Here is a 26137-nt window from a genome sequence, read left to right as displayed (position 1 = left end):
CACCTGTGGAAGACGTCATAGCACCATCTGCTGGAGACAATATTACACTGTAGCTTTACTGACAGGTAATAAATTCACCTGAGTGACGTAAAAGAAACTGAAAGTAGATTGAGACAGAGCTCAGACGCCATTACAGGGTGTACGATCTCTGCTGGAAAACACGTATTTGGAGGATTTTAAGAGGAAAAGTGAAGAGACTGTATATTGGTGAGTCCTGCTATTGAAACTACTTCAGTCACAAATGGCTGAGAGAGCTGCTCTTGAAAGTTTTCTGAGCTGCCATGTGTGTTCAGAGACTTTCAGAGATCCTGTGTCTCTGAGCTGCAACCACAACTTCTGTTCAAGCTGCCTGCAGAAATTCTGGGAACAAGCTAAAAACAAAAACTGTCCTATTTGTAAAAGAAAATCCTCAAAAGAACATCCTGTGGTGAACTTTACACTGAAGGAACTGGCTGACTCCTTTGCTGGAAGACAGAAATCTGGATCATCTGAGACAGAAAAGGGCAAAGAGAAGTCATTAATGGTGGTTTGTAGTAAACACAAAGAAGAACCTAAATTGTTCTGTGAGGATGAGCAGAGAGCTGTGTGTCCTGTCTGTGAGTTTTCTCTCCACCACAATCACAAAGTGGTTCCTATAGAACAAGCAGTCAGTGACCTGAAGGAGCAGCTGAAATCTGACTTAAAGTCTCTGCAGGACAAGAGGAACAAATACAAACAAGTGGAGAAAACTTACAATGAGGTGATTCAACACTCCAAGAAGCAGCTGCTGTCCACAGAGAGGCAGATCAGAGCAGAGTTCAACAAGCTCCACCAGTTCCTGAGAGAGGAAGAGGAGTCCAGACTGGCAGCTCTGAGGGAGGAAGAGGAGCAGAAGGGGAAGACTGTCAGCAGAGAGATGAAGAGGATTCAGGAGCAGATCTCCTCTCTGTCAGACAGTATCTCTGCTGTTGAAGAAGAGCTGCAGAAACACCAGGTGCCATTCCTCAGCAGTTATAAAGACACTCAGACCAGAGCCAGAGCCCAGTGCTCACTGTCAGATCCACAGCTGGTCTCAGGAGCACTGATAGATGTGGCCAAACACCTGGGCAACCTGTCCTTCAGAGTCTGGGAGAAGATGGAGGAGAAGGTCCACTTCAGTCCTGTCATTCTGGACCCAAACACTGCAAACCCCCGGCACTATCTGTCTGATGATCTGACCAGTGTGAGATATGGAGACACAAAGCAGCAGCTTCCTGACAATCCAGAGAGATTCACTAAGTTTGCCACTGTTCTGGGCTCTGAGGGCTTCAGCTCAGGGAAACACAGCTGGGAGGTGGAGGTGGGAGATCATCCTGTCTGGAATGTTGGTTTAGCTAAAGAGTCAGTTGAAAGGAAGGGAAAGATATTAGCTTCACCAAAACAAGGAATCTGGTGTTTGTTGCATCACAGCGGAAAATACATGAAAGGTGATGGTAAAACTGTGACAGTGAAGAATAGTCTCCAGAGGATCAGAGTCCAGCTGGACTATGACAGGGGGAAGGTGTCCTTCTACAACTCTGAAGACATGTCCCTCATCTACACTCACAGAGACACTTTCACTGAGAAACTCTTCCCATATTTCAGTATTGGTAAAACTGGTTCTGCCAAAACCTCTGATATCAAAATGAGAAAGTGAGATTTCTCTGTGATGTTCAGAGATGTTTGTTTTTCTGTGACAATCATTCCAGGTTCATTTCTCTGTAAAGTCATCGTCACACAACAGTGATAGTTTCCACTGAAAGACTTTTTCATTCTGCTTGAAGGTAGGTTGTAATTTTAAATGAATTATTTCAAATGTAGAAAATTAAAAATGTAGACCTCAACATTTGTTCTCAATTAAAACATTAACAGTCACTTTTGAATTCAGAGTCTGTTCAGATTTGATTAGAACAAGTACATGACTTTTGTCTGAAAGATTTTTTTCCTCTCCTGATGAGTTATTTGATCCTTTAACATGTTCTAATGAGATTTTCAGTGGTTCAGTGAATCTAAAATCATTGTGTCTGATTGATTGTTCTTATTTTATTCTACAGCAGAACTGATTTATTTTCTTGGCTCACAGAAACTGTTAATCCAACTGTCTGAAATGAATGATGTGGTGTGGTTGCCATCAATGATTTAGTTGTTTTTAGTTTGTGTAGGATGTATCCTGAGCCTCAGTTTCATACATGGTCCTTTGCTTACATCTAGTGGGTATATGGTGGTACTACAGAAAACAAACAGTGACATTGTTTTCAACCAACTGAGAGCTTTGCAACAATGTGCCACACTCTTTGTTGACTCTTTTCATTATGGAGTTAGTTGCACAACAGCCATATGGAGGAAATATCAATATTTTTATGGATTCTATAATGTGCACAATGATAGAATTTGATGATGTTCAGGTTAAATAAAACAGTCAATGGTTTATTTTGTGTACATTGAGTGCCATGTAGTATTCTGTTGCTTTGTGGTATTTCTATCAACTCTTGGTCCAGTTCTAGTCAAGGGGTTGATGAATGAGTTCAGTGTCATCTCTGTACATGATATCATTGCTATCATGGTGTTTTCTACTATCTAATCTAGAAGATATATTTCAAATATCACCTTTGTCTCATCAGAAAATACAGTGACTACAGAACATATGTACTTGGTAGTAAGCTGATATCTCTAACAGCTGGTAACCTGAAGCATCTCATAACCTGGACTTTACTCATTTCATTTTTACCTTTACGTGAACGTGAGAAAGTCCATGATCAATGTGAGCATCATGTTTTTGTTCTGTTATCTTGGTTTATTTAATTGTTCCCTGCACTGTTTGGTTGTGAGTTCCTGCAAGATTCTGTAGAGCCCACATCTTTGAGCTCATCTCAGAGAGAGCAGTGAAAAATATTAAAATCCACCTGCAAACCTGGAATAAGACCATGTTAAAAGATTCTCAGCACTTGAGTCTTATTTATTGTCACATTCAGAAAAGAATGAAAGTGGTTTAAATAAACAAATGCATCTAGTTAATGTTCATGACTTAGAGTAAAAAAGATCGTTTCTGATTCTAGCAAATTTAAAATTTGTTTTCATCCACTTTAAAATAGAAGTGTTGTTCCTAGTGTGATCACAAGAGGGCGATAAATAAAATAGATTCTTAAATTCAATGTTAATCTTCACATGCAAAACATTTCCACTGTTTAATGTAATTTAATTCTATGTGTGTTAATGTAACTGTGTGTGAAAACATCATGGTGATAATTGTGGTTCATTTACTTTTAGTTCATAGACTGTTACAGAGACGAGAATCACTGTGATTCTGTAAATATGAAATATATAGAAATAGATTCACTGATCTGATTTGATTTTGGACAATAAAGTTCTATTTTGAAATAAACTTTTCACTTTTGCTGTAATATTTGTTTTCATTCCTCTTTCCTGTTCTATTGTAGATGCATTCTGTGTTAAAGAGCTGTCACTGGTCACATTTGGTTAAATTCATTTATGTATTCAGGTCACATGGGAGTTATTTAGTGTCAGTTTATTCCACTGTCAGTTTCTACCAACAACACTGACTCCTAGAAATTTGATTTATCTGAAACTATTACTGTTTAACAGTCAACATGATTGTTCTTTTTTCTCTTAACACAAGGAGGAAATGTTGAAAATTGTCGTTTTTGGCAACTTGTAAATATGTTGCTACTGAACATATCAGTAAATATCTTGCAGTACAATCACAACTTGTATTATTTGACTTTATTTGACTATAAAGTTAATGTTCATGTACTCCCAGCTTCTGGTTAACGTTAGAGAAACTGTCCTGTACTGCAACCAGCCACCAGAGGGTAATACATATATTTCCTGAAGTTTTGAAGCTCAGTGTGGCGTCTCTGGTCGTCTCCATCTTGTCCGACTCCACCTAACTCCCAGCTGATTCAAACATGGTCAAAGACAAATTAGCTGTAGAGACCAAAACTGTTTTAGTACCAGGCCGTAAACATGTTTATTTCTGCTGTTTTTAACATGGAGGTCTATGGGGATTGACTCACTGCTGGAGTCAGCCTCTAGTGGACATTATAGGAACTGTAGTTGTTGACACCTCACCTGTTTTATTTGCTAAAAGCTGCCTCTGTACTTTGCCAATTCCACATATTCTTCAAGCTAAGAGTTCATTTTGTGTCATAAGATGCAGTAACATGCTGAGAAAGTCACTGGCCTGCTGCTACCTGAGCATTTATTGTAAATCTTCAGTCGTGTCTCGTAGAATCTAACTGAGACTCCAGTTGTGACCAACAGCTGAGAGCTTCACTCCCAGGGTCTGTCCTTATAATCCTACCCAAGACCCATGATGCAATGGGGGGGTTTCTACGGCGACTCTGACATTCAACAAACATGGCCGACGCTGCAGGGAGCTCTGAGCGACATGAGTGAGTAGAGTTACTGATTATTCCACTGGAAACAGCTGACACATTACAGATTCCTTCAGAGGACTTCAGTGTATTGAAGACACAGTGAGCAGCTGGAGACACAGGCTCCTTTCTACTTCCAATGAATTGACGTCAGTGGACGGATTAGTCTTCAGTGCAGCAATAAAGACGTTTCAGCTGAGCTTCACACGTCAAACATGAAGCTCAGAGATGATTCCAGTTTAGTTTGTGTGTTGGGACCAAACGTCTGGAAAATGTGACAACACTCAAGTTTCCCTTCAAAATTTTTTGCTTCAGCTAAATTCAGTCACTTTTAGTTCAGTCTGCTTTTAGGTCTGACAAAAAGTCAAGGAGGAGGAAGTGAGGCTTTAGCAGTCCTACCACACTGGAGAACTGGACCCATGGAGAGTTAAGGACGGGACCATCTGGTCCAGTGGTGTCTGATGGATGCTGGCTCGCCATCTTCTCTGTCAAGGAGAATCCAAACTCTCATTTGATTCCAGGTGATCCCAGCCTGTGGAGAAACCAGATTATTAGGATATAGAGCCACAGTCAACGTCACATCACAATCCTCTAAATCCTGCTGCAACACAGGAGCAGTTAAACCCATGAATTCATGTTAACTGTAGAGCACTTCACTGCAGGAGTGTTTGATCATTTCAACCATGAATTCTCCTCATTAAACCTTTAAACTCTCACATTGATGTGTTTCTCTTTTGAATCCAGGACTTAATGAAACCACAAACATTTGACACGTTCCTACGACTGAGGTTCTGCTTTAAGAGTAGATCTCAAAGTCTTTTTAAACATGCTGTCATTAACACTGGCAGATAATAAGAGCAAACGTGCAAAGCGTAACACAAACAGCAGCAGGCTGGAGAAGAAATCAAGTTTCCTTCTCCAGCTGGAATTCTGCAGCCTCTGATTTAACCACACTTTGTTTAGTGGAACTGCAAATAATCCTGGAACTAAAAGAAGTTTACAGGACTTCTTTCTCTACTGGGCAACAGAAACATAAATGATGGCTGCAGCAGAATGGTCAGGTCGTCACGTGACCACAGAAGCCAAATAAATCTGCATCAGTACAAGGTGAACCACACATTATTAACTGATTAATTACTGCTGAGCTTTTATAAAATGTGAAGTTTAGTCAGAGCACATGAAATAAAAACTATTATTTTATTAAACACAACATTCCTCTGGACTCACGGATGAATAAAGAGGAATTAAAATCCTCAAAAAGAGACTAAACCCATGAAATAAGAATAATCAGACTGTTGTTGGACTATTTGATAATATCTGAAATCTGAAATCCACACTAACTGTCATGTTCCCTCCCAGACGTTCCCGCTCCCACATCCCAACGTTCTCAGGCCGACATCCCATGATCCCCAAACTGTACGTGATGCCATGGAAACAGGACATGAAGAACCAGAGGCTGCTGATGAAGGTAGGCGCCAGTGGAGGAAACAAACGCACCTCCCTGCAGACTGTGCAGTCAGACTGACTGTGTGTGAATGTGTGGTTCAGAACGCAGCTCTGGCAGGGATCCCTGTGGTTCCTCTGGAGGAGTCTTTGTGTTTTTGTGGTTGGGAGCGTCTCTGCCACAGCCAGCGCTCCACCCAGAGCTCCTCCTCCTCCTCCTCCTCAGCTCCTCTCAGCCAGACAGGACTGACAGTTCATCGCTCCTCCCACTTCTCCAGGTGAAGCAGCTCATTCAGCTCAGATGCTGCGTTCAGAAACCTAAATGAAGGTATTTCTGATGATTTGATGAAAATCCAGTGAAACATTTGCTGCTGTTTTCTTGCAGGTACAACAGCTCTGTGGTGACGACCAGACGGCTTTACCAAACCTGAGGACAGATCAGTCCTTCACCACAAACACTTCACAAACACGTGTTTAACGTTGTTTTCAGCTGCAAGACAAATCTCATCAATAATAGTTTTTACGTGAATTTTCCATCAATTTAAAGACAAAGAAAATTTCTGGTTCTGTTCTGTAAATGTGGAACCAGGAAGAATCAGAGAACCAGTTTCCATCAGTCCTGTTGACTGAGTGATGAATGCAACTCTTTTTCAGGTTCTTTCTATCTCTGGGAGGCTTGACACCTTCATGCATATGTGAGGATTATTGCAATAAACATCTCTGAAAGACACTTGATGTTGTGAGTTCACTCTAAGAAAGAAACTTCCTCAATGATACTGAGCTAGCTGACTGAAGAGAGGCTGGAGGCTAGCAGTCTGGAAGCTAGCTGGCTCTAAGGCTAACACCAGGACACTGGTAGATGTGGAGCCCAGAGGAAGTCGGTAGCCTGGCTTCCTAGAGGGAGACGTCCTGAAGGTCTAGCTCACCTGAAAGGTGACTCCTGGGATATGGACGAGGTGGAATCATGCAGAGAGTTAAATAAGTCAGGTTGAGGGCTATCAGGATGATTGCTATCTGACTCAGGAACTGGAACAGGGTGGTGGGGAGGCTCATAGCTAGCAGGCTGGACACCAAGCAGGCCCATTCAAACCACCTGTGGTGCAGGTGAGAGGGTGGCTGCCTCATAGGGGGCTGGAGTAGACATGGAGCTAGTAGTCAGGTGGTTGGACAACTCAGGAACTGAGACGTGCACCTGGTTCATAGAGTTGATAGCTATAGCATTATCTGACACTAGGAAAGGCAGGGAGCTAACTGACACAAGGACTGGAGATGGAAAGAGACTAAGAGGCTGGGAACCAGCAGGTTGGAGGTCATCTGGTTGACTGATGGGGTTTAGAGAATGTGGTGGGGGCTTATAACTAGCAAACAGAGATAAAGACGGGGAAGTAGAGGGGTTTAGGAAATCCTTTATCCACTGAGAAGATTCTTTAGAAAAGGTTTAAAGGACACTTCCCTGTGGGCCATAATATGAGCAGACTCTTTCCCTACTCAGGCCTTTATCCTCTCACTGTGAAGGAACCAAGCAGACCCCTTATTTAAAGATGAACTTCAGGAGTTGACATATAGGCTACAAGAGAACTAAAAGTTTATCCTCAGATAAAAAGTCTGCTTGGTCCATTTTCTGGAGAGAACGTATTGTTGCTTTAATTCATTCTGACATGTTGGTAGAAAATGTTTCCTGTTACAGCTCATGAAGAACAAATGTAGTCAGAGTGGTTTACTGTGAGCTTTGAGACAACTGGAAATATGAACTCCTCCCTGGAGGACTAAAGAACAAACCTCACTTTTTTAATGTTTAGTATTTTTATGAGCTGAAGGACCTGAATGTTTTGTTAAGTAGAAGAAAATCAAAAAGAGATTAAATATTAAGAAATGAGCAACACAGGAGGAACAAGGAAATTGATTTACACTAAAAGAAAAGCAGAAGGTTATTCACCTGTGGAAGACGTCATGGCACCATCTGCTGGAAATAAAATGACACTGGAGCTTCTCTGATTATTTAACAATTTTATAAAACCCAGTATTTGTTCTTTACACTAATGATTTGATCTACATTCATGGATTGAGTTATAATCACAAACCAGATCACTTTTACTGACTTTATAATACAATAGATCAATGAATGAAGTGATGACGTTGGACTTGAAATGAACAAGAGAATAAAAGATACAGAGATAAATTCACACTAGGGCTGGTCGATTTTGGAAAAAATGAGAATCACGATTTTTTTGGTCAAGATTGAAATCACGATTCTTCAAACGATTCTTTTTGAGTTGGAAAATAAAATGCATTTATTCGGCATTTCGGCAAAAAAAAAAAAAAAAAAAAAAATTTCACACGAGTATGACGATACAGAATACGCTCCTCCCATTGGTTGAGGTACTGTCGCTCGCGGAGAAGATAGCGGAAGACAACAAAGCAGCATGGGTGACAGACCGTCACTGACAGTGACACAGACGCCGACACTGATTTAAGGGGCAGTACACCAAGTTCAAGCAACAATGCGATTTGTACTCCAAGAAAAAAGCAGAAAAGAATGCAGAAATACAGAGAGGATTGGGAAAAAGATAACACCTGGGTGGGAAAAGTGCGCGATAACCTCTATAAAGCGCACTGCACAGTGTGCCGGCGCACTTTTTCCATAGCCCATGGTGGACTGACTGATCTAAAGCAACATGCTTCCAGTGGTGGGCACATGCGAAGCATAAGGGACAACAAAACTAGGGGAACCCTAGACCAATTTGTAGTCCACCAGGCAACGCCAGAGGCAGATATGGTATGTAAAGAACTTTTTATTTTTAATATGGGAAAGTAGCAAGTGCAATGGATGTCAGCAGCATTTTATGAACAAAGATATAATTATTTTTTTCAAGTACAACTGATAGATGAGTACATTAAATAGATAAATAATACATACAATTAATACCGGCCAGTGATAAATGAGGCACTTGACCATCTATTTCGCGGGACGCTGAGCGCAGTTTCTATGGGAACCCGCACAGGATGGATATACATTCCCAACTTCATTGTAAGATTAATTTAAAGCTTTAGTTAATGAAATGATCAAATGAGTTCAGTTGCTCTCATAATGTGTCTTTTTGCACGGGAATAAATGTGGCAATTCTGATTGGCTGGTAATTTCAGAAACTTACCAGCCAAATTAGCACTATTACTGGATGAATGTTCTGCTTTATATCTATTGTTTTATTATTAATTTATTTTAAGTTAAGCAGGACAGGTTTCTGTTTAAAAGAGATACTTATTTTATTCAGTGAATTTTGTTATTTTGTATTAAAGGGAATTGCTGGATAATAATTAGTTTTCCATGTGTTCATGTCACACAAAAATATGCATCTAATTCAATTCAGGTTTGAGTCATATAGTTAAAAAATGCCCTGATGAAGGCCAATATGGCCGCAACGCGTAGGCTCATGTGCTTTTAATCAGTCCTTGCCATGTTAAATTAAAGGCTTTTTTTGATACTTTTTCAACTTCAGAGTGCCTCTGTATTTTCTTTTTTTGAGTTAAAAAAATTGTTTGACTCACAAAAAAAGGGGCTAAAAAGATTCACCACGCCAGGAAGGGTGAAGACAATCGGGTCGGCCGGACCTGCCATGAGGTGTCCCTTATTTTTTTTTCAGGAAGTTGGCAACCCTAGTTGCAGGTCACCACACATACACGCACACACACACACACACACAGAGCTCGTGGGGCCGCGTTGAATGCTCTGGGGGAGCGACTGAATTGCGCATGCGCGTCTCTTTCAGGAAAAACCTCACAGACAACGGAAAGTGGCAAAAGAATCGTTCCAACTCGATTTTATTAATTTGGAGATCGTTTGAACCAAGAATCGAAATCGTGATCAAAATTCAATTAATTGCCCAGCCCTAATTCACACTAATAAATGTTTTTCTGTTCATGCACGTTTAACTGAATTCTCTTGTTCAGTCCAGGTGGATGAAATAAACACAGTCATGTCAACATGTTGACAGAAAGTGTTTCCTGCTACAGTGACTGGAAAATAAAAATGTTGAACAGCTGGTTTGGTGTCAGTCAATCTGTTCAAAGATTCTCTTCCTGGTTAAACACTGACTTGTGATTAAGTGTCTATCGGCCAAGTATACTTGTGTATACAAGGAATTTGGTCTCTGCATTTATCCCATCCGTGAATTAGTGAACACAAAGCACACAGTGAGGTGAAGCACACACTAACCCGGAGCAGTGAGCTGCCATGCTACAGCGGCGCTCGGGGAGCAGTGAGGGGTTAGGTGCCTTGCTCAAGGGCACTTCAGCCGCTTTCTACCGGTCGGGGGTTCGAACCGGCAACCCTCCGGTCACAAGCCCAAAGCGCTAACCAGTAGGCCACGGCTGCCTTATCTAAATAAATAGAGTGTAATGTTGACACCTCTCGTTTCTCTGTCACTAAAATATATGATGAAACGATGTACAAGAACATACCAAAGATGAAACTGCATTTAAAGCTGAGAAGGGGAAATGCAGAAGGAGTCAGGCAGAGAGGGATCCATAGAACTGGTAGCTGAGCTGATGAGGGGATGAGGTGAGGATGAGAGTGGAAACGAAGAATTCAAGGAAAGTAGAGACACAGGAGAACAGCAGCAATAAATAATATGAATGCCTGAATCAGATTCAGGTTCATTTGTCATTAACACAAGGTCAACAGTGCAATGAAATGTCGTGGATAAGTTATAAGTAGCACAAATAGTAAGAACAAACAACAGGATAATTACTAAAAAAATGCACAAAAATGACTACATTTACAGCTTATTTACAACAGGAGAGGAGTGGATAAAGGTGACAAGTGGAAGTGGAAGTGGTAGTTGTGTTGTACGTTATGTGTATCAGCAGATAGGGTGTATGTTCGGTGTCCAGAGAATAGTTTATTGGGAGTTGAGGAGTCTGACGGCCTGGTGGTAGAAACTGTCCTTCAGTCTTTTGGGTGGCAGTGGTTACTGATTAAGCTGTGAAGGCACTGTTTTTGATAAATGTCCTGAATGTGTGGGAGACTTTTAGGCTATAAGAGAACTAAAAGTTTATCCTTAAATGAAAAGTCTTGTTGTTTTAAATGATTCTGACATGTTGGCACAACATGTTTCCTGTTCAGATTCAAGATGAATGGCGTGCTCGATTCCTTTTGAGTTTGATTTGGGTGCTCTTCGGTCCAAGGTAGAACATCTAAGAGGCAGGAAGGAAGGAATTCTCTGATAGAAGAAGGCCCCATGCCGCTACGCGTGGGCATTTTAAAGTTGTCCAGTTAGGACATGTCATTTTTGTAATAAAGACATTTTAATTAAGGAGTGCCTCGGCTATAAGAGAATTCCTTCTCTACACTGCCTCTCACAACATGTTTCCTGTTATAACTCAGAGAACAAATGTGGAGAAACAGGTTTAGTGTCAACTTTGAGACGACGGGAAACATTCCTCTGTGAGTCATGTACAAGAAAATGAAAGGAGATTCTGACACAGTTGAACAGAGCTCAGACGCCATTACAGGGTGTACGATCTCTGCTGGAAAACACGTATTTGGACGATTTTAAGAGGAAAAGTGGAGAGACTGTATATTGGTGAGTCCTGCTATTGAAACTACTTCAGTCACAAATGGCTGAGAAAGTTGCTGCTGTTGAAAGTTATCTGAGCTGCCATGTGTGTTCAGAGACTTTCAGAGATCCTGTGTCTCTGACCTGCAACCACAACTTCTGTTCAAGCTGCCTGCAGAAATTCTGGGAACAAGCTAAAAACAAAAACTGTCCTATTTGTAAAAGAAAATCCTCAAAAGATGATCCTTGGGTGAACTTTACACTGAAGGAACTGGCTGACTCCTTTGCTGGAAGACAGAAATCTGGAAAATCTGAGGCAGAAAAGGGCAAAGAGAAGTCATTAATGGTGGTTTGTAGTAAACACAAAGAAGAACCTAAATTGTTCTGTGAGGACGAGCAGAGAGCTGTGTGTCCTGTCTGTGACTCTTCTCTCCACCACAATCACAAAGTGGTTCCTATAGAACAAGCAGTCAGTGACCTGAAGGAGCAGCTGAAATCTGACTTAAAGTCTCTGCAGGACAAGAGGAACAAATACAAACAAGTGGAGGAAACATACAATGAGGTGATTCAACACTCCAAGAAGCAGCTGCTGTCCACAGAGAGGCAGATCAGAGCAGAGTTCAACAAGCTCCACCAGTTCCTGAGAGAGGAAGAGGAGTCCAGACTGGCAGCTCTGAGGGAGGAAGAGGAGCAGAAGGGGAAGACTGTCAGCAGAGAGATGAAGAGGATTCAGGAGCAGATCTCCTCTCTGTCAGACAGTATCTCTGCTGTTGAAGAAGAGCTGCAGAAACACCAGGTGCCATTCCTCAGCAGTTATAAAGACACTCAGACCAGAGCCAGAGCCCAGTGCTCACTGTCAGATCCACAGCTGGTCTCAGGAGCACTGATAGATGTGGCCAAACACCTGGGCAACCTGTCCTTCAGAGTCTGGGAGAAGATGGAGGAGAAGGTCCACTTCAGTCCTGTCATTCTGGACCCAAACACTGCATACACCTGCCTCTATCTGTCTGATGATCTGACCAGTGTGAGACTTGGAGACACAGAGCAGCAGCTTCCTGACAATCCAGAGAGAAACACTAACTATACCAATGTTCTGGGCTCTGAGGGCTTCAGCTCAGGGAAACACAGCTGGGAGGTGGAGGTGGGAGATCATCCTGACTGGAATGTTGGTTTAGTTAAAGAGTCAGTTGACAGGAAGGGAAAGAGATTTGCTTCACCAGAATATGGAGTCTGGTGTTTATGGCATGGTGATGGAGAATACACTAATGGTGTTGGTCAGACTGTGACAGTGAAGAAGAGTCTCCAGAGGATCAGAGTCCAGCTGGACTATGACAGGGGGGAGGTGTCCTTCTACAACTCTGAAGACATGACTCTCATCTACACTCACAGAGACACTTTCACTGAGAAACTCTTCCCATTTTTCAGTATTGGTGGAGCTGGTTCTGCCAAAACCTCTGATATCAAAATCAGAAAGTGAGATTTCTCTGTGATGTTCAGAGATGTTTGTTTTTCTGTGACAATCATTCCAGGTTCATTTCTCTGTAAAGCCATCATCACACAACAGTGATAGTTTCCACTTAAAGACTTTTTCATTCTGCTTGAAGGTAGGTTGTAATTTTAAATGAATTATTTCAAATGTAGAAAATTAAAAATGTAGACCTCAACATTTGTTCTCAATTAAAACATTAACAGTCACTTTTGAATTCAGAGTCTGTTCAGATTTGATTAGAACAAGTACATGACTTTTGTCTGAAAGATTTTTTTCCTCTCCTGATGAGTTATTTTATCCTTTAACATGTTCTAATGAGATTTTCAGTGGTTCAGTGAATCTAAAATCATTGTGTCTGATTGATTGTTCTTATTTTATTCTACAGCAGAACTGATTTATTTTCTTGGCTCACAGAAACTGTTAATCCAAGTGTCTGAAATGAATGATGTGGTGTGGTTGCCATCAATGATTTAGTTGTTTTTAGTTTGTGTAGGATGTAACTTGATGTTTTTGATATTCTGCTCATGTTTAATGGATTCTAACAGAACATAGTCTCATGTTGTTCAGTAAATCCTCTGATCATACTGTAATCTGAATGATGCTCTCTTGGCTTCTAACAAACATGCTCAGTGTGTCCAGTCAGTTCTTCTCATGTCATTAACTTCCTGTAATTAGGTCAGAAAACAGAGTGTGTGGTGTTTTTGTGCTAATGTCTCTAAAAGACAAGGCTTTAAAACTACAAATACAACTGTCCAAGTGTGTTTTGTTCAAACTGTATTTGTTTGTTACTAATTTGCATATGTTGGTTAAAAAGAAGAGGATTGTAAATATGAGGGACAGTTGAAATAACAGTTCACACAATCCTTTTTCTCACGTCCCTGAGCCTCAGTTTCATACATGGTCCTTTGCTTACATCTAGTGGGTATATGGTGGTACTACAGAAAACTAACAGTTACATTGTTTTCGACCAACAAAGAGCTTTACAACACTATGCCACAATCTTTGTTGACTCATTTCATTGTGGAGTTAGATGCACAGCAGCCATATGGAGGAAATAACTATATTTTATGGATTCTATAATGTGCACAATGATAGAATTTGATGACGTACAGGTTAAATAAAACAGTCAATGGTTTATTTTTCTGCAGTGGGAATCAGTAGTATTCTGTTGCTTTGTGGTATTTCTATCAACTCTTGGTCCAGTTCTAGTCAAGGGGTTGATGATAGGGGTGGGACTTTAACGCGTTAATTACGATTAATTTATTACAAAAAAAATAACGCATTAAAAAAATTAACGCATTTAATCGCAGTTTGCATTCCAAACAATGCGGAACGTTTGTTAGTGCAAGATTTCCTGGTACACCAATGATGCACACGTCAGGGCTCGGCTAACGGTTACAAAAACGGAGGAATCGGATGAAAGCACATTGCTAGGACTGATGGAAGGTGCCACCGAGGCAGACGCCTCATTGAGCGGGTTGGTCCGTTCCCACTAAACATTAGACGTCTGATTGACGTGCAGATCAGGTCTATATTGCGTCCGTCTGAACGTCTACACGACGTGCAAACTAGGTCCGCTATTTCGACATCTAACCATGACCCCATTTAGACGTCAATATGCCGTTCAACATTTGATCGTCAGACTAGATAACTTTTCTGGAGGTCATATGGACGTCTAAGACAGGTGCAGGAAATTGACGAATGTATTTTTTTTTTATTTAAAATAAATATCAAACTTGTTGTTATCAACATGATTAATCTGTATGAATGATTAATAATTTATATTCATATTCATTGTTGATTTGAGATTAAAAAATATTTATTATTTATTTATTGTATACATAATATTTTGTTATTTTACATTTTCGTATTTTTCCTACTGGTTTATTTAAGGGTCTCTGGCTAAATTTAACTGAGTTCTGCGCCTCAGTCATATCGGGTGAAATATGTGCGAATTCGCGACTGTAACTGGCTGAGGCATTGTGTCATCACATACACCGTAAGAGCCACTCTGATTGGCCCAGGTGTTCCTCTGTGGAAGCAATATGGCCGAGTCTGCACCGTAGGCTACAGCTGGTCTAAATCATCGTTCACTAAATTGCAGGTAAGTTCGGTCAACCCATACTGCCTAGTTAACTTTATGTTCATTTATAGTGTTTGCAGTTTTAGCTTTGTCGTATTAATCTAAGCAGTTGTTGCTACAGTTAGCATTGCATCTTTTCCCATCAGCTCGTTAGCTTTTGAACACAACCACCGTGCTAACGTTTACAGACGCTTTAACGTGAACAATTGTACACATTAAAGCGTTTATTAGACGTCGAAATGTTTGCAGGGAACACTGCAAACAACAGTTGTTCGGTCGCTATCATTATCAGAGCGATAGTAGTTATTCCTGTGTGAGACTTTGGCTGGCCGCCATTGTTGGGATAACTGTTCTTGTTGTTGTTTTTTTCCGGCAATACAGACGCATTCTAAAAAAGCTGGCGGTGTTAACTGCCGTTTCGATCGCTAATCATTTGTCTTTTTCTACTTGTGCAGATGGAGTCATCCTGTTTGATAATCGGGCAACTGAGGACTTCATAAGGGCACTTTTTTTTACTTTTATTTTTATTATTATGTTATTGTTCTATTTGTATTATATTTGTAGGCTATTGTTACATTTTTATTCACAGACCGAAGGTAATTTTATTTATTGTATTTTACCACTTTTTCACAAATTGTCCTGCATTTTATGCTGCCTAAGACTGACGTTTGCAATAAAGATTGGGGAAAAAACTGTCGGGATTGGATTGTGATTTATTGTAGACCAGACTGTAGTCTAAAATGAGTTTAAGTTTAACGTAGAAACGACGTCTAGAAGACCACATTCGGACTACAACTGGCTCCTACATGGAGGTACTGTGGACGTCAATAACGGACGTTCACTCGACGTCGGGAAAACACGTCGTCTGCTGTAACAGTCTGCACCTTCAGAGGACCAAACTTCGACGTGCAAAAACGACGTTGAAAAGACGTTATTTGAACGTATCTTTGCGCAGTGGGTAGTAGGTCAATCTACAGACCCTGGATGATGAGAACAGGTAACTCCTGACTCAACAGGGAATAGCACTAGCGTACGATAACAAAATATTGATGAAATGAACGAGTTTCGCAGCAGATAATGGGTGTAATGTGCTCCCACCCTCTGGTCCTCGTCAGCACTCGTGCAGCTGAGTTCAAGGTCCAGGTTGTAAAAAACACAAGCAAGCCAAAGGTTGAAGAACATACATACACACTCATTTGGCCAGCGTCCCTCGCCCCTGAAACTTTTACACATAAAACAAACAAATAAAACCAATGTGGAATGGAGATGCAGAAAAACCATAAGCCAGACTCACTGTCTGAGTGAACAGATGTCAACATTATTTATAATTAGGTAATTTATGTTTATTGTGTCTATACTCAGCTGGGATAGGCTCCAGCAGACCCCGAGACCCTTAACAGGAATAAGCAGTTACAGAAGATGAATGAATGAATGAATGAATGAATGTGTCTATACTTTATTCCTGTAAGTTTGATGGGGGCAGCACCCTAGCACCCCTTATTAATGAGCCGCCACTGGTCAAAGTGGTTTACTGTGAGCTCTGAGACAACTGGAAATATGAACTCCTCCCTGGAGGACTAAAGCACAAACCTCACCTTTATAATGTTTAGTATTTTTATGAACTGAAGGACCAGAATGTTTTGTAGAAGAGAATCAGAAAAGATTCAAATGTTAAGATGTGAGCGACACACAACTGAACAAGGAAACAGGAAATGAGATAATTCACCTGTGGAAGACGTCATGGCACCATCTGCTGGAGACAATATTACACTGCAGCTTTAATGACAGGAAATAATTCTCACGACTGAGGTAAAAGAAACTGAAAGTAGATTGAGACCGAGCTCAGACGCCATTACAGGGTGAACGATCTCTGCTGGATAAAACACGTATTTGGAGGATTTTAAGAGGAAAAGTGAAGAGACTGTATATTGGTGAGTCCTGCTATTGAAACTACTTCAGTCACAAATGGCTGACAGAGTTGCTGCTGTTGAAAGTTATCTGAGCTGCCATGTGTGTTCAGAGACTTTCAGAGATCCTGTGTCTCTGAGCTGCAACCACAACTTCTGTTCAAGCTGCCTGCAGAAATTCTGGGAACAAGCTAAAAACAAAAACTGTCCTATTTGTAAAAGAAAATCCTCAAAAGATCATTATGGGGTGAACTTTGGACTGAAGGAACTGGCTGACTCCTTTGCTGGAAGACAGAAATCTGGATCATCTGAGACAGAAAAGGGCAAAGAGAAGTCATTAATGGTGGTTTGTAGTAAACACAAAGAAGATCCTAAATTGTTCTGTGAGGATGAGCAGAGAGCTGTGTGTCCTGTCTGTGAGTTTTCTCTCCACCACAATCACAAAGTGGTTCCTATAGAACAAGCAGTCAGTGACCTGAAGGAGCAGCTGAGATCTGACTTAAAGTCTCTGCAGGACAAGAGGAAAAAATACAAACAAGTGGAGGAAACATACAATGAGGTGATTCAACACTCCAAGAAGCAGCTGCTGTCCACAGAGAGGCAGATCAGAGCAGAGTTCAACAAGCTCCACCAGTTCCTGAGAGAGGAAGAGGAGTCCAGACTGGCAGCTCTGAGGGAGGAAGAGGAGCAGAAGGGGAAGACTGTCAGCAGAGAGATGAAGAGGATTCAGGAGCAGATCTCCTCTCTGACAGACAGTATCTCTGCTGTTGAAGAAGAGCTGCAGAAACACCAGGTGCCATTCCTCAGCAGTTATAAAGACACTCAGACCAGAGCCAGAGCCCAGTGCTCACTGTCAGATCCACAGCTGGTCTCAGGAGCACTGATAGATGTGGCCAAACACCTGGGCAACCTGTCCTTCAGAGTCTGGGAGAAGATGGAGGAGAAGGTCCACTTCAGTCCTGTCATTCTGGACCCAAACACTGCAAGCCGCTGGCACTATCTGTCTGATGATCTGACCAGTGTGAGACGTGGAGACACAAAGCAGCAGCTTCCTGACAATCCAGAGAGAAACACTAAGTATTCCACTGTTCTGGGCTCTGAGGGCTTCAGCTCAGGGAAACACAGCTGGGAGGTGGAGGTGGGAGATCATCCTGACTGGAATGTTGGTTTAGCCAAAGAGTCAGTTGACAGGAAGGGAGAGTTATTTGATTCACCAAAATATGGAATCTGGTGTTTGTTGCATCGCAGTGGAAAATACTATAATGGTGATGGTCAGACTGTGACAGTGAAGAATCCTCTCCAGAGGATGAGAGTCCAGCTGGACTATGACAGGGGGGAGGTGTCCTTCTACAACTCTGAAGACATGACTCTCATCTACACTCACAGAGACACTTTCACTGAGAAACTCTTCCCATTTTTCAGTATTGGTGAAGCTGGTTCGGCCAAAACCTCTGATATCAAAATCAGAAAGTGAGATTTCTCTGTGATGTTCAGAGATGTTTGTTTTTCTGTGACAATCATTCCAGGTTCATTTCTCTGTAAAGTCATCATCACACAACAGTGATAGTTTCCACTGAAAGACTTTTTCATTCTGCTTGAAGGTAGATTGTAATTTTAAATGAATTAATTCAAATGTACAAAATGAAAAATAGACCTCAACATTTGTTCTCAATTAAAACATTAACAGTCACTTTTGAATTCAGAGTCTGTTCAGATTTGATTAGAACAAGTACATGACTTTTGTCTGAAAGATTTTTTTCCTCTCCTGATGAGTTATTTTATCCTTTATCATGTTCTAATGAGATTTTCAGTGGTTCAGTGAATCTAAAATCATTGTGTCTGATTGATTGTTCTTATTTTATTCTACAGCAGAACTGATTTATTTTCTTGGCTCACAGAAACTGTTAATCCAACTGTCTGAAATGAATGATGTGGTGTGGTTGCCATCAATGATTTAGTTGTTTTTAGTTTGTGTAGGATGTAACTTGATGTTTTTGATATTCTGCTCATGTTTAATGGATTCTAACAGAATATAGTCTCATGTTGTTCAGTAAATCCTCTGATCATACTGTAATCTGAATGATGCTCTCTTGGCTTCTAACAAACATGCTCAGTGTGTCCAGTCAGTTCTTCTCATGTCATTAACTTCCTGTAATTAGGTCAGAAAACAGAGTGTGTGGTGTTTTTGTGCTAATGTCTCTAAAAGACTAGGCTTTAAAACTACAAATACAACTGTCCAAGTGTGTTTTGTTCAAACTGTATTTGTTTGTTACTAATTTTAAAAAGAAGAGGATTGTAAACATGAGGGACAGTTGAAATAACAGTTCACAAAATCCTTTTTCTCACGTCCCTGAGCCTCAGTTTCATACATGGTCCTTTGCTTCTATCTAGTGGGTATATGGTGGTACTACAGAAAACAAACAGTACCCATTGTTTTCCACTAACAGAGAGCTTTACAACAATATGCTACACTCCTTCATGACTCGTTTCATTGTCAAGTTAGATAAACGACAGTCATATGGAGGAAATAACGATTTTGAAATAAACTTTTCACTTTTGCTGTAATCTTTGTTTTCATTCCTCTTTCCTGTTCTATTGTAGATGCATTCTGTGTTAAAGAGCTGTCACTGGTCAGATTTGGTTCAATTCACTTGTTGTTTATGTGTTCAGGTCACATGGGAGTTATTTAGTGTCAGTTTATTCCACTGTCAGTTTCTACCAACAATACTGACTCCTAGAAACTTAATTTCTCTGAAACTATTTCTGTTTAACAGTCAATGTGATTATTTTTTTCTCTTAAAACGAGGAGGAAATGTTGAAAATTGACGTTTTTGGCAACTTTTAAATGTTGCTACTGAACATATCAGTAAATATCTTGCGGTACAATCTCAACTTGTATTATTTGACTTTTTAAAGTTAACGTTTATGCACTCACAGCTTCTGGTTAACGTTACAGAAACTGTCCTGTGCTGCAACCAGCCACCAGGGGGCGATACATATATTTCCTGATATTTTGAAGCTCAGTGTGGCGTCTCTGGTTGTCTCCATCTTGTCTGACTCCACCTAACTCCCAGCTGATTCAAACATGGTCAAAGATAAATTAGCTGTAGAGACCAAAACTGTTTTAGTACCAGGCTGTAAACATGTTTATTTCTGCTGTTTTTAACATGGAGGTCTATGGGGATTGACTCACTGCTGGAGTCAGCCTCTAGTGGACATTAGAGGAACTGCAGTTTTTGACACCTCACCTGTTTTCTTTGCTAAAAGCTGCCTCCGTACTTCGTCAATTCCACATATTCTTCAACCTAAGAGTTCATTTTGTGTCATAAGATGCAGTAACATGCTGAGAAAGTCACTGGCCTGCTGCTACCTGAGCATTTATTGTAAATCTTCAGTCGTGTCTCGTAGAATCTAACTGAGACTCCAGTTGTGACCAGCAGCTGAGAGCTTCACTCCCAGGGTCTGTCCTTGTAATCCTACCCAAGCCCCATGATGCACTGGGGGGGTTTCTACGGCGACTCTACCAGTCAACAAACATGGCCGACGCTGCAGGGAGCTCTGAGCGACATGAGTGAGTAGAGTTACTGATTATTCCACTGGAAACAGCTGACACATTACAGATTCCTTCAGAGGACTTCAGTGTATTGAACCAGTATCTAAGTGAGTGGGAGGTGTTTGAAGAGACACAGTGAGCAGCTGGAGACACAGGGTCCTTTCTACTTCCAATGAATTGACGTCAGTGGACGGATTAGTATTCAGTGCAGCAATAAAGACGTTTCAGCTGAGCTTCACATGTCAAACATGAAGCTCAGAGATGATTCCAGTTTAGTTTGTGTGTTGGGACCAAATGTCTGGAAAATGTGACAACGCTCAAGTTTCCCTTCAACGTTTTTTGCTTCAGCTAAATTCAGTCACTTTTAGTTCAGTCTGCTTTTAGGTCTGACAAAAAGTCAAGGAGGAGGAAGTGAGGCTTTAGCAGTCCTACCACACTGGAGAACTGGACCCATGGAGAGTTAAGGGCGCGACCATCTGGTCCAGTGGCGTCTGATGGATGCTGGCTCGCCATCTTCTCTGTCAAGGAGAATCCAAACTCTCATTTGATCATTTCAACCATGAATTCTCCTCATTGAACCTTTAAACTCTCACATTGATGTGTTTCTCTTTTGAATCCAGGACTTAATTAAAGCACAAACATTTGACACGTTCCTACGACTGAGGTTCTGCTTTAAGAGCAGATCTCAAAGTCTTTTTAAACATGCTGTCATTAACACTGGCAGATAATAAGAGCAAACGTGCAAAGCGTAACACAAACAGCAGCAGTCTGGAGAAGAAATCAAGATTCCTTCTCCAGCTGGAATTCTGCAGCCTCTGATTTAACCACACTTTGTTTAGTGGAACTGCAAATAATCCTGGAACTAAAAGAAGTTTACAGGACTTCTTTCTCTACTGGGCAACAGAAACATAAATGATGGCTGCAGCAGAATGGTCAGGTCGTCACGTGACCACAGAAGCCAAATAAATCTGCATCAGTACAAGGTGAACAACACATTATTAACTGATTAATTACTGCTGAGTTTTTATAAAATGTTAAGTTTAGTCAGAGCAGATGAAATAAAAACTATTATTTTATTAAACACAACATTCCTCTGGACTAACGGATGGATAAAGAGGAATTCAAATCCTCAAAAAGAGACTAAACCCATGAAATCAGAATAAAGAACTGGGGAATAAATCATGATGTGATGGAAAATAATTTCGTTTTATTTCAAATAAAGAAAAAAAATCAACGTTGATGAGGTGAAAATAATCAGACTGTTGTTGGACTACTTCATAATATCTGAAATCTGAAATCCACACTAACTGTCATGTTCCCTCCCAGACGTTCCCGCTCCCACATCCCAACGTTCTCAGGCCGACATCCCATGATCCCCAAACTGTACGTGATGCCATGGAAACAGGACATGAAGAACCAGAGGCTGCTGATGAAGGTAGGCGCCAGTGGAGGAAACAAACGCACCTCCCTGCAGACTGTGCAGTCAGGCTGACTGTGTGTGAATGTGTGGTTCAGAACGCAGCTCTGGCGGGGATCCCTGTGGTTCCTCTGGAGGAGTCTTTGTGTTTTTGTGGTCGGGAGCGTCTCTGCCACAGCCAGCGCTCCACCCAGAGCTCCTCCTCCTCCTCCTCCTCCTCAGCTCCTCTCAGCCAGACAGGACTGACAGTTCATCGCTCCTCCCACTTCTCCAGGTGAAGCAGCTCATTCAGCTCAGATGCTGCGTTCAGAAACTTAAATGAAGGTATTTCTGATGAGTTGCTGAAAATCAAGTCAAACATTTGCTGCTGTTTTCTTGCAGGTACAACAGCTCTGTGGTGACGACCAGACGGCTTTACCAAACCTGAGGACAGATCAGTCCTTCACCACAAACACTTCACAAACACGTGTTTAACGTTGTTTCAGCTGCAAGACAAATCTCATCAATAATAGTTTTTACGTGAATTTTCCACCAATTTAAAGACAAAGAAAAGTTCTGGTTCTGTTCTGTAAATGTGGAACCAGGAAGAATCAGAGAACCAGTTTCCATCAGTCCTCTTGACTGAGTGATGAATGCAACTCTTTTTCAGGTTCTTTCTATCTCTGGGAGGCTTGACACCTTCATGCATATGTGAGGATTATTGCAATAAACATCTCTGAAAGACACTTGATGTTGTGAGTTCACTCTAAGAAAGAAACTTCCTCAACGATACTGAGCTGGCTGACTGAAGAGAGGCTGGAGGCTAGCAGTCTGGAAGCTAGCTGGCTCTAAGGCTAACACCAGGACACTGGTAGATGTGGAGCCCAGAGGAAGTCGGTAGCCTGGCTTCCGAGAGGGAGACGTCCTGAAGGTCTAGCTCACCTGAAAGGTGACTCCTGGGATTTGGACGAGGTGGAATCATGCAGAGAGTTAAAAAAGTCAGGTTGAGGGCTATCAGGATGATTGCTATCTGACTCAGGAACTGGAACAGGATGGTGGGGAGGCTCATAGCTAGCAGGCTGGACACCAAGCAGGCCCATTCAAACCACCTGTGGTGCAGGTGAGAGGGTGGCTGCCTCATAGGCTGGAGTAGACATGGAGCTAGTAGTCAGGTGGTTGGACAACTCAGGAACTGGGACGTGCAACTGGTTCATAGAGTTGATAGCTATAGCATTATCTGACACTAGGAAAGGCAGGGAGCTAACTGACACAAGGACTGGAGATGGAAAGAGACTAAGAGGCTGGGAACCAGCAGGTTGGAGGTCATCTGGTTGACTGATGGGGTTTAGAGAATGTGGTGGGGGCTTATAACTAGAAAACAGGGATAAAGACGGGGAAGTAGAGGGGTTTAGGAAATCCTTTATCCACTGAGAAGATTCTTTAGAAAAGGTTTAAAGGAGACTTCCCTGTGGGCCATAATATGAGCAGACTCTTTCCCTGCTCAGGCCTTTATCCTCTCACTGTGAAGGAACCAAGCAGACCCCTTATTTAGACCCCTCCACTGCTGGTGCATTTTAGAGTTCATTTTAAGATTCTTTTATTTGCCTTGAAATCTTTAAATGTTCTCGTCCCGCCTCACATCTCTGAGCTTCTCCATCCTTACACTTCTGCTCAGTGTCTCAGGTCAGCTAATCAGCTGCTCCGAGAGGTACCGAGGTCTAAACGGAAGCTCAGAGGGGACAGAGCTTTCTCTGTTGCTGCTCCTAAATTGTGGAATGATCTACCACTGCTCATCAGACAAGACCTTAAAATTAAGTATTATTATTTTATTGTGAAAAGTATTGTTTCAATTCTTCTTAAAGTTGTCCTTCTATACACATTTACTAAATATGAGGTTCTAGGGAAAACTGAGTAAAAACTAATTCTATTGGTTGCGTCTTCAAGCACAGTTCATATCTGACAGTTGTTGAAAAAAAAAAACACTCACAGTCAGGAAGTACATAAAAACTAAAGGGGAGGAGCAGACTAATAAAAGCTGTCATGCAAAGTCCAAAGATTAGATTTTTTTGATCCTGCTAAGAAGTAATATAAAGTAATAAAACATGAAAGAATAACCTTTAAATACCTACACATTAAAAGTGTTGTACAAGAATAAAATGAAGTAGAAATAACAAAATGGATGAATAGAGATGTGTGTATATATCGATGTGGATGAGCCATAATCAGACACCAACCAGTGAGACATTCAGTCTGGTTACAAAGGTTTCAAGTCACAACATGTTGTATGTGAAAGTAATAAAAGCAGAATTATACAGACGTTAATAATTAACCAATTAGACCACACGTAGAAAATCATTAACAATTCTGACATCGCAGAAGCCAGGACACAGTTACAGGATGTGAGATCTAGAACTGAACAACACTTACTTGGAGGACTGAAAGAAACTCAGAGACACGCTGAAGACAATTAACTTTGGTGAGTGTCTTCTTTAAGAACTATTTGAAATCGAAGAAAATGGCTGAGAGAGCTGCTGTTGAAAGTTTTCTGAGCTGCCATGTGTGTTCAGAGACTTTCAGAGATCCTGTGTCTCTGAGCTGCAACCACAACTTCTGTTCAAGCTGCCTGCAGAAATTCTGGGAACAAGCTAAAAACAAAAACTGTCCTATTTGTAAAAGAAAATCCTCAAAAGAGAATCCTTGGGTGAACTTTGGACTGAAGGAACTGGCTGACTCCTTTGCTGGAAGACAGAAATCTGGATCATCTGAGACAGAAAAGGGCAAAGAGAAGTCATTAATGGTGGTTTGTAGTGAACACGAAGAAGAACCTAAATTGTTCTGTGAGTTTTCTCTCCACCACAATCACAAAGTGGTTCCTATAGAACAAGCAGTCAGTGACCTGAAGGAGCAGCTGAAATCTGACTTAAAGTCTCTGCAGGACAAGAGGAAAAAATACAAACAAGTGGAGGAAACATACAATGAGGTGATTCAACACTCCAAGAAGCAGCTGCTGTCCACAGAGAGGCAGATCAGAGCAGAGTTCAACAAGCTCCACCAGTTCCTGAGAGAGGAAGAGGAGTCCAGACTGGCAGCTCTGAGGGAGGAAGAGGAGCAGAAGGGGAAGACTGTCAGCAGAGAGATGAAGAGGATTCAGGAGCAGATCTCCTCTCTGTCAGACAGTATCTCTGCTGTTGAAGAAGAGCTGCAGAAACACCAGGTGCCATTCCTCAGCAGTTATAAAGACACTCAGACCAGAGCCAGAGCCCAGTGCTCACTGTCAGATCCACAGCTGGTCTCAGGAGCACTGATAGATGTGGCCAAACACCTGGGCAACCTGTCCTTCAGAGTCTGGGAGAAGATGGAGGAGAAGGTCCACTTCAGTCCTGTCATTCTGGACCCAAACACTGCAAACCCCCGGCTCTATCTGTCAGATGATCTGACCAGTGTGAGACGTGGAGACACAGAGCAGCAGCTTCCTGACAATCCAGAGAGAAACACTAACTTTACCAATGTTCTGGGCTCTGAGGGCTTCAGCTCAGGGAAACACAGCTGGGAGGTGGAGGTGGGAGATCATCCTGGCTGGGATGTTGGTTTAGTTAAAGAGTCAGTTGACAGGAAGGGAGAGAGATCTGCTTTACCAAAATATGGAATCTGGTCTTTATGGCATGGTGATGGAAAATACATTGATGTTGTTGGTCAGACTGTGACAGTGGAGAAGAGTCTCCAGAGGATCAGAGTCCAGCTGGACTATGACAGGGGGGAGGTGTCCTTCTACAACTCTGAAGACATGACTCTCATCTACACTCACAGAGACACTTTCACTGAGAAACTCTTCCCATATTTTAATATTAATAAAGCTTTTTCTGCCAAATCCTCTGATATCAAAATCAGAAAGTGAGATTTCTCTGTGATGTTCAGAGATGTTTGTTTTTCTGTGACAATCATTCCAGGTTCATTTCTCTGTAAAGTCATCGTCACACAACAGTGATAGTTTCCACTGAAAGACTTTTTCATTCTGCTTGAAGGTAGGTTGTAATTTTAAATGAATTATTTCAAATGTAGAAAATTAAAAATGTAGACCTCAACATTTGTTCTCAATTAAAACATTAACAGTCACTTTTGAATTCAGAGTCTGTTCAGATTTGATTAGAACAAGTACATGACTTTTGTCTGAAAGATTTTTTTCCTCTCCTGATGAGTTATTTTATCCTTTAACATGTTCTAATGAGATTTTCAGTGGTTCAGTGAATCTAAAATCATTGTGTCTGATTGATTGTTCTTATTTTATTCTACAGCAGAACTGATTTATTTTCTTGGCTCACA

At 41.3% G+C, this 26137-nt stretch overlaps 6 protein-coding genes across 6 annotated transcripts; all 6 read left to right on the top strand.

Moving 5' to 3' along the window:
* Window positions 1-241: 241 nt before the first annotated feature.
* LOC311492703 (nuclear factor 7, brain-like) lies at window positions 242-1654 on the top strand (the record flags this gene model as incomplete). The annotated part of the gene is made up of 1 exon (XM_084551067.1): window positions 242-1654. The coding sequence occupies one exon, from the start codon at window positions 242-244 to the stop codon at window positions 1652-1654; it is 1413 nt and encodes a 470-aa protein (XP_084407193.1).
* A 2720-nt stretch (window positions 1655-4374) lies between these two features.
* LOC311492520 (sperm-associated microtubule inner protein 10-like) lies at window positions 4375-6265 on the top strand (the record flags this gene model as incomplete). Its single annotated transcript, XM_084550811.1, has 4 exons — window positions 4375-4409; window positions 5751-5859; window positions 5940-6112; window positions 6220-6265. The coding sequence occupies 4 exons, from the start codon at window positions 4375-4377 to the stop codon at window positions 6263-6265; spliced, it is 363 nt and encodes a 120-aa protein (XP_084406937.1).
* Window positions 6266-11450: 5185 nt separating this feature from the next.
* On the top strand, window positions 11451-12935 carry LOC311492444 (nuclear factor 7, brain-like; the record flags this gene model as incomplete). The annotated part of the gene is made up of 1 exon (XM_084550726.1): window positions 11451-12935. One exon carries the CDS (start codon window positions 11451-11453, stop codon window positions 12864-12866), a length of 1416 nt encoding a protein of 471 aa, XP_084406852.1. The 3' UTR covers window positions 12867-12935.
* Window positions 12936-16926: 3991 nt separating this feature from the next.
* On the top strand, window positions 16927-18342 carry LOC311492443 (nuclear factor 7, brain-like; the record flags this gene model as incomplete). The annotated part of the gene is made up of 1 exon (XM_084550725.1): window positions 16927-18342. One exon carries the CDS (start codon window positions 16927-16929, stop codon window positions 18340-18342), a length of 1416 nt encoding a protein of 471 aa, XP_084406851.1.
* A 2062-nt stretch (window positions 18343-20404) lies between these two features.
* LOC311492449 (sperm-associated microtubule inner protein 10-like) lies at window positions 20405-22604 on the top strand (the record flags this gene model as incomplete). The annotated part of the gene is made up of 4 exons (XM_084550731.1): window positions 20405-20439; window positions 21748-21856; window positions 21937-22112; window positions 22220-22604. The coding sequence occupies 4 exons, from the start codon at window positions 20405-20407 to the stop codon at window positions 22263-22265; spliced, it is 366 nt and encodes a 121-aa protein (XP_084406857.1). The 3' UTR covers window positions 22266-22604.
* A 1728-nt stretch (window positions 22605-24332) lies between these two features.
* Window positions 24333-25712, top strand: LOC311492448 (nuclear factor 7, brain-like; the record flags this gene model as incomplete). Its single annotated transcript, XM_084550730.1, has 1 exon — window positions 24333-25712. The coding sequence occupies one exon, from the start codon at window positions 24333-24335 to the stop codon at window positions 25710-25712; it is 1380 nt and encodes a 459-aa protein (XP_084406856.1).
* Window positions 25713-26137: the final 425 nt, after the last annotated feature.

Source organism: Chelon labrosus (genome assembly GCF_963514085.1).
Source record: "Chelon labrosus genome assembly, chromosome: 9".
Lineage (NCBI taxonomy): Eukaryota > Metazoa > Chordata > Actinopteri > Mugiliformes > Mugilidae > Chelon > Chelon labrosus.
Note: the sequence above shows the minus strand (reverse complement) of the source record. Positions and strands in the feature narration are given on the sequence as shown.